The sequence below is a fragment of the Macaca thibetana genome, chromosome 20, assembly GCF_024542745.1.
Source record: "Macaca thibetana thibetana isolate TM-01 chromosome 20, ASM2454274v1, whole genome shotgun sequence".
Lineage (NCBI taxonomy): Eukaryota > Metazoa > Chordata > Mammalia > Primates > Cercopithecidae > Macaca > Macaca thibetana.
In genome coordinates, this window is record NC_065597.1 from 17,251,534 (window position 1) to 17,259,058 (window position 7,525).

Below are 7,525 nucleotides of genomic sequence, written 5' to 3' on the forward strand. Positions count from 1 at the left end.
GGTGGCTTCCCTCCCTCCTCAGGGCCTGACGCATGAGACATGCCCTGGCTTCAGTAAATCTATAGTCAGTCAGTCCCTGGTTCTTGGTGGAATGGGCCTTTGGGCTGACTTCTGTTGTCCTGTAGCCTTGTAGCAGGGACCCCATCGATCCTGGCCTTGGACCCTGGAGGTTCCCTGCTGCCCCCATTGCTGCTAGCAGGAGAGCTCTTCCCAAGCATGTGTGGGCACTGGGGTGGAGAGATTTGGAGAAGGGGAAAAGGCTGCCCCCTGCTTCCAAGCCTGCCTGGCATTTATTTGCATTTCAAGCTGCCAGGAAGCTCATCACAGGCTGTTCCCAGCCTGGTAAGGACTAGGCCTGACTTGGAGCCCAGCTTTCTACTGTTCCTTTCTCTGTAGCCCTCCTTGTTTTACCTGCCACAGCTGCTCCAGAAGGGACTGGTCTCAAAGCCAGAAGACAGCTTTGTGTTTTTGCTTTCCTTTCCAGGACACTAGTCAGGGAGGACTTGGGTTCAGGTGGGGTGGGCTTGACCCTGACATCCCAGCAAGTTGTGGCCCAGATTCAGATGGTCTTCTGGTTCTCTTTCCAGGCCCTGGCCACTGCAGTCATCCCCCAGTGGCAGAAGGATGAATTGCGGGAGACTCTCAAATCCCTAAAGAAGGTCATGGATGACCTAGACAGAGCCAGCAAAGCCGATGTCCAGAAACGAGTGAGTCCGGGCAGCACCGGTGGCCAGAGTGTTTCCTAGGCAAAGGCCGGCAGGATACAGCCAGGGGTTCGCGGCTTGTGCTTTTGGTCTGAGCTGCTCTTCTGGACTTTTTTCTTGCAGGTGTTAGAGAAGACAAAGCAGCTTATCGACAGCAACCCCAACCAGCCCCTCGTCATCCTGGAGATGGAGAGCGGTGCCTCAGCCAAGGCAACCCAGGGGCCGGGGCCCCCTCCCCTGGGGCACATCAGCCCTTTGGTGGCTGATATGTGACCTCTGTGGCTCTGAGCCAAGTGGTTGCCTAAGGGCCCACTGTCTGGGATTAAGGTTGGGAGGAGCAGCAGCTCCCTGCATGTGGGAGGCACACCTGGGTCAGGGTGTGGGCAGGGCCCTACACTGGGGTCTTCCACCCAGGCCCTGAGGACTACATCTGCTCTGGGAAGGGGTGGGGGTGGGTGGCGGTCCTTCTGAGGGCTGCAAATGCTCACACTAGTGAGGGTCTCTGCTCCAGCACCATGGTCTGAGCCAGGTCCTCCCCACAGGCCCTGAATGAAGCCTTGAAGCTCTTCAAGACACACTCCCCTCAGACGTCTGCCATGCTCTTCACGGTGGACAACGAGGCTGGCAAGATCACTTGCCTGTGTCAAGTCCCTCAGGTCAGAACCACCTTGCACCAGTGGGAAGTGTTGGGTCTTAAGCTTGTTTGCTGAGGCCTGTGTGTGTACAACCTGCATTTAAAAGAGCCTGTCTCCTGCCTGCCTGTTGGTCACCTTTGCCAGTACCCCTTACCCAGTTCTCCTCATTGGTTGCATCTGTCTGGTTGATACTTGGCTTTGCCACTCTGTCCTGTCCTGGCAGGGGCCATGACTGCCCCCTGCACTAGCTGTAAAGTCTGTCTCGGCCTCCAGCAGTATCACCCAGGGCAAAGGAGTGGGTGATGGCTCCTCCCTCAATCCCATTTTCTTTCCTGACTTCCCCCTTCCCTTTCTTTCTTCTAGAATGCAGCCAATCGGGGCTTAAAAGCCAGCGAGTGGGTACAGCAGGTGTCAGGCCTGATGGACGGTAAAGGTGGGGGCAAGGATGTGTCTGCACAGGCCACAGGCAAAAACATTGGCTGCCTGCAGGAGGCGCTGCAGCTGGCCACTTCCTTCGCCCAGCTGCGCCTCGGGGATGTAAAGAACTGAGCGGGGGAGGAGGTGGCTTCTACTGGCTCCATCCGTCCAGCCGGGAGCTCTTCATCTGCTACAAGAACATTTGAATCCTGGGACCTTTTGAGAGCCCCTCCTACCCCGGCAGTACCTGGAACACCCTCACGAGCAGTCCTGTGACTCAGCGCCCCTTACACTTCTGCCCTGAGCCCTCCACGTCAGTGCCATCTGTCGAGAACCACTACCCCCGCATTGCTGTTGATCACCACACTCGCATCTGTAGATAACAGCTCTCCAGCCTGAGCTTTCCGCGTCAGCAAGGACGAATCGTTTTTTGCTGCAGAGAATAAAAGGACCACGTGCAATACTTAATGCTATATGATCTCTATCCCTCTTCCCAGGTGGAGCTCGCTGTTTTGACAGCCCTTGGCCCCTGCTGTCTGTAGAATAAATGCTGTGGCTTCTACTGGCTGCTGTAGTGTTCACCTAGTCCAGCCCCAGAACCCTAAATTTTGGGAAAAGCCCCTGGGGTTGCCTCAAACGTTTGTGGAGGTTGAGGCCAAATAGGTAGGGTGACATGGAGCAAGGCGTTCATAATTCAGTAAATGGGTGGGGTTAGTGGAAGCAGAGAAGCCTTGGAGCTGCTCTCCCGCTCCCTTCCAGCAGGAGGGATGGATCAGGCAGCCCTGCACAAGTGGGACCAGGGCGGCAGGGACGCCGGCCGTTCTCCCTCCGAGCCTCCAGCAGGCGCTGTAGCGCCGCCCGTCACTCTCCCGACAGCCCTCACGCAGGCGCGCGTCTTTAAGCAACGGAAGAACTAGTGGGTGCGGCAGTGCGTTGGGCGGAAGCGGCTCTCACGCCAGGAGCCGCCATGCCCGGGGACCACCGCCGCATCCGCGGCCCTGAAGAGTCGCAGCCGCCGCAGCTGTACGCGGCAGACGAGGAGGAGGCGCCCGCCGCCCGCGACCCAACGCGACTGCGGCCCGTGTACGCGCGCGCCGGGCTGCTGAGCCAGGCCAAAGGCTCGGCCTACCTGGAGGCGGGAGGCACAAAGGTGCTGTGTGCAGTGTCGGGCCCGCGACAGGCCGAGGGAGGCGAGCGCGGCGGCGGCCCGGCCGGATCTGGCGGCGAAGCCCCGGCCGCGCTGCGCGGTCGCCTGCTGTGCGACTTCCGCCGCGCGCCCTTCGCGGGCCGCCGGCGCCGCGCTCCCCCGGGCGGCGGCGAGGAGCGTGAGCTGGCGCTGGCGCTGCAGGAGGCACTGGAGCCGGCCGTGCGCCTGGGCCGCTACCCGCGCGCGCAGCTCGAGGTGTCGGCGTTGCTGCTGGAGGACGGCGGCTCGGCCCTGGCCGCCGCGCTCACCGCCGCCGCGCTCGCCCTGGCCGACGCGGGCGTTGAGATGTACGATCTGGTGGTGGGCTGTGGCCTGAGCCTCGCGCCGGGGCCCGCGCCCACTTGGCTGCTGGACCCCACGCGGCTAGAGGAAGAGCGCGCCGCCGCCGGCCTCACCGTGGCGCTCATGCCTGTGCTGAATCAGGTGGCCGGGCTGCTGGGCAGCGGCGAAGGCGGCCTGATCGAGAGCTGGGCGGAGGCCGTACGCCTGGGCCTCGAGGGCTGCCAGCGCCTCTATCCCGTGCTGCAGCAGAGCCTGGTGCGGGCGGCGCGCCGCAGGGGCGCCGCCGCCCAGCCCTGAACTAGAAGCCTGAGCAACGACGGACGCAAGCCGAGGACCGTGCTGCCGCCGTCCCTGAAAAGACCCGCGCCGTCGGCCTCCAGCCTGCGTCGAGATAAGCAGCCGGAGCCCTGGAGAGCACCTGGGTAGGCCCTACCAGAGCCAAGGCGCCGGACAGCTGTGGTGTTGGAAAGGGTTTTTACAAACCTCGTTAAAGGAACTTTACTTGAGCCGGCTCTTAGCTTCGACCCAGTTGAGGAAACCTGTGAGCGCATCCCGACTCCCAAGTTGGAAACTTTAGCTGGACTTACCTGGAAGCTGGTACCTAGAGCTGCTGTCATTCAGGCCAGCCAGTGACCCCCTCCGATATAACTGGGCGACTTTTCAGAGGATGGACAAGACTGTGCCTTCTGTGTCTGAGCCAAAAGAAAGACCCTTTTATATTTGAAAAACGTCTTATGGTGTGGTTCTTCTTGGTCCGGGATTTAAGAGGGCAAGGCTCTTTTGTTCTTGCATCCCAGGTGTCAAGGGTCGCGGCGGCATTGCCTTAAACGGGTTCTGTTCCTTAGGCCCACGTGAACAGGAGAGACGGGCTGAAAAGAGCTGCAGAGCCTGATGGGAGCGCTGTGATTTGGAGAAGCAGCTGCCCCCACACGAACCAGAGTTAGGGGAACTGCTGAGATACGACGAGAGTAGGGAGAGTTGGCCGGGCGCGGCGGCTCACACCTGTAATCCCAGCACTTTGGGAGGCCAAGGCAGGGAGATCACCTGAGGTCGGAAGTTCGAGATCAGCCTGACCAACATGGAGAAACCCCGTCTCTACTAAAAATACAAAATTAGCCAGCACTAATAATGGTGGCATATGCCTGTAATCTTAGCTACTCGGGAGGCTGAGGCAGGAGAATCGCTTGAACCCGGGAGGTGGAGGTTGCGGTGAGTGGAGATCGCACCATTGCACTCCAGCCTGGGCAACAAGAGCAAGACTCCGTCTCAGGAAAAAAAGTACGGCCCCAGAAGTGCGCTGAGTGCACCTCGTGCCCCAACCTGGCTTGGTGCTGGGTAGCTGAAAAGGGTTTTGCTCTGGGTAGAAGCCATCTGTCCTTGGCCATGTGCAGAATGGCACAACCCGAGCCTCCACTGCTGGTGAGAAGTGGCACCCTGGTCCTACAAGGAAGACCCTGAGCAGCACCGCAGAGGGCAGGTGCACTGCTAGGAAGGCCAGGTACAACCTGACTGACTCACCACGAGGTGGGGTCTTTCCTGTGTCGCTACCAGCTCTGCTGGTTTGGGCTCAAGACTGCATGGTAGGAAGCTAGGTGACTGCCATTTGGAAGGCGGCCTGGTCCCCTCTCTGCACTCAGCTTCTCTAGGAAGGGCAGGCCTGGGTCAGCCCAAGGACCAGAATGAGCTTCTGGGGCCACACCCAGAACCCCTGACCAGGAAAAATACAAATTTTATTTTTTCCCTTCTGACATAACGTGTCTTTCTAGAGCAGGTCTGAAATAGTATCACACCAGTGGGAAGAGGACATAATGTAATTCTGAAGGGTGACTTCCTAGAGTAGATGGGGAGTCTGGAGCCCAAAGAGGGCTGTGTGGGGTACACAATGAGAACATTCCAGCAGTTTCAGGGAGATTGGAAACTGAGGGAGATCTGTTGGCTATCTGTTGACTGGCGGTGCATCGGGAGGGGAGTGAAGATCAGCTGTGTCTGCATTCAGACAAGGCTGAGGGTGCCCTCTGAGGGGTGGGGTGGGGTGGGGGGTGGGGGTGGGGGTGGGGGTGGGGTGGGGATGGGCTGTCATCTGCCCCTTGCAAGAGAGCCTCAGCTTCATGAGGATGGCGACCTGGTGCAGTCCCAGGCCACCTCCTAACCGTGTCAGTCCCAGGACCATCATCTCGAAATGCAACCTCTAAAGAAGCTAAACCCGGCCGGGCGCGGTGGCTCAAGCCTGTAATCCCAGCACTTTGGGAGGCCGAGACGGGCGGATCACGAGGTCAGGAGATCGAGACCATCCTGGCTAACACAATGAAACCCCGTCTCCACTAAAAATACAAAAAAATTAGCCAGGCGTGGTGGCGGCGCCTGTAGTCCCAGCTACTCGGGAGGCTGAGGCAGGAGAATGGCGGGAACCCGGGAGGCGGAGCTTGCAGTGAGCCGAGATCGCGCCACTGCACTCCAGCCTGGGCGACAGAACGAGACTCCGTCTCAAAAAAAAAAAAAAAAAAAAAAAAAAAAAAGAAGCTAAACCCACCACTAGAGGTTGGCCCTCTGCTTCTCTGGCAAGCCCTGTGTCCACTTCCATTGCCCCAGCTCCAGATCAGGCATCTCAGGTTGCTAAGGTGGCTTTCAAAACCTACGCAAGGCAAGGAGCTGTCTATCTGAGAATGCCAGGAGCTGATGAGGCTGGAGGGGTTCCTGCTGCCTCCTGGCTGGCCTGGTCTTCAGCGTGGTTCTTCACCTGTAGGAAAAACAGAAGCAGGATAGTGGCAGAGGGGCCGGAGGCATGGGAGGCTAGGAAAGGGGGGCCACCTACTCAACATCTAGTCTCCCCCACACCCGGATTTCCATTTCCTCCCCAGAGCTTTAGCAGCTCAGGGCTTCTCTATATTCTACCTAAGACCTAGAAACTCAGAACCACCAGGCTAAAGAAAGCAGTCGTCTACATGTAGCCATTCTTTTCCCAGATATTACAGGTGTGACTCACGATCTGGGCAGCAGTGAAAGCCCTCCTGAGCCCAGCAGACCGAACACAGAGCTGGGTGGGTAGGTGGGGGAGGGCTCCAGCCCCATTGTGGGCCGGGCATGGCCTGCCTCAGACCAGCAAGAGGTGGTGGTTTTGGATGGGCAGGGAATATTCAGGTACTCTAATGCCACACACAGGGCTGTTACCAGTTCCAGGAAGGTTAGTGTGCCACAGCTTCCCCAGGGGGCACGGTCCATGCGGCAGCCAGAAACCCTGCAGCAGCAGGAAGAGCGCAGGAATCTGGGTTTTTTTTTTTTTTTTTTCTGAGACGGAGTTTTGCTCTTGTTGCCCAGGCTGGAGTGCAATGGTGCGATCTCAGCTCAGCAACCTCCGCCTCCCGGGTTCAAGCAATTCTCTCAGCCTCCAGAGTAGCTGGGATTACAGGCACGCGCCACCACACCAGGCTAATATATTATTTTTTGAGATGAAGTCTCTGTCACCCAGGCTAGAGCGCAGTGGCATGATCTCGGCTCACTGCAACCTCTGCCTCATGGGTTCAAGTGATTCTCCTGCCTTAGCCTCCCAAGTGGCTGGGATTACAGGCGCTCACCACCGTGCCCAGCTAATTTTTTTATTTTTAGTAGAGACGGAGTTTCACCATCTTGGCCAGGCTGGTCTCAAACTCCTGACCTCACAATCCACGTGCCTCAGCCTCCCAAAGTGGTGGGATTAATGGTGTGAGCCACCACGCCCAGCCAATTTTTTGTATTTTAAGTAGAGACAGGGTTTCTCCATGTTGGTCAGGCTGGTCTCAAACTCCCAACCTCAGGTGATCCACCTGCCTTGGCCTCCCAAAAGTGCTGGGATTACAGGCGTGAGCCCCTGCACCTGGCTGAAACCCGGCTGAAACCCAAGACAAGCTTTCCAGCTGGGTCTCAGACAGGGGTCTGGGGCCATGGAGCACACCTGTGACATTCCCTTTACGGTGCTCCAGCCCTGTCCCCCCACTGCCTTCTGGGAGAAGGTATTTCAGCCTAGAACCGACCCTGGCACAGCTGAGCCCTCCAAGCCCAGGGTTGGGAGGCAGAAAACAGGACAGGGGCCCAGCCTACTGGGCATGACTCTGACAGAGGAAACACACCTCCCCTCCGTGCTACCTCGGGCTCCTGGACTGACCAGAGAGGCCCTCCCACTTGCTCACAGGGAGGCCACAAGGAACCCAACACAAGTACGGTGGAGATGGGGCAGCGGGGCCGGGTCACTCACTGTCCACTCCGTGTCTGTGCCGCCCTCGTAGCCATCTGCCTCTGGACCAGCC

General features: G+C 58.7%; 2 protein-coding genes across 3 annotated transcripts in view; both read left to right on the forward strand.

Annotated features, from left to right (window-relative positions):
- AARS1 (alanyl-tRNA synthetase 1) overlaps positions 1-2,317 on the forward strand; it is a 370,792-nt gene extending 368,475 nt beyond the window's left edge. For both annotated transcript variants that reach the window (XM_050772685.1, XM_050772684.1), the window contains 4 exons: positions 588-707; positions 828-914; positions 1,247-1,360; positions 1,703-2,317. In XM_050772685.1, the coding sequence (XP_050628642.1) occupies positions 588-707; positions 828-914; positions 1,247-1,360; positions 1,703-1,888 (507 nt within the window). In that variant the 3' untranslated portion in view covers positions 1,889-2,317. The remainder of the gene's footprint in view (positions 1-587; positions 708-827; positions 915-1,246; positions 1,361-1,702) is intronic.
- Positions 2,318-2,668: 351 nt separating this feature from the next.
- EXOSC6 (exosome component 6) lies at positions 2,669-5,214 on the forward strand. The gene has a single exon (XM_050772786.1). It carries the CDS (start codon positions 2,724-2,726, stop codon positions 3,540-3,542), a length of 819 nt encoding a protein of 272 aa, XP_050628743.1. The 5' UTR covers positions 2,669-2,723; the 3' UTR covers positions 3,543-5,214.
- The last annotated feature ends 2,311 nt before the right edge of the window (positions 5,215-7,525 follow it).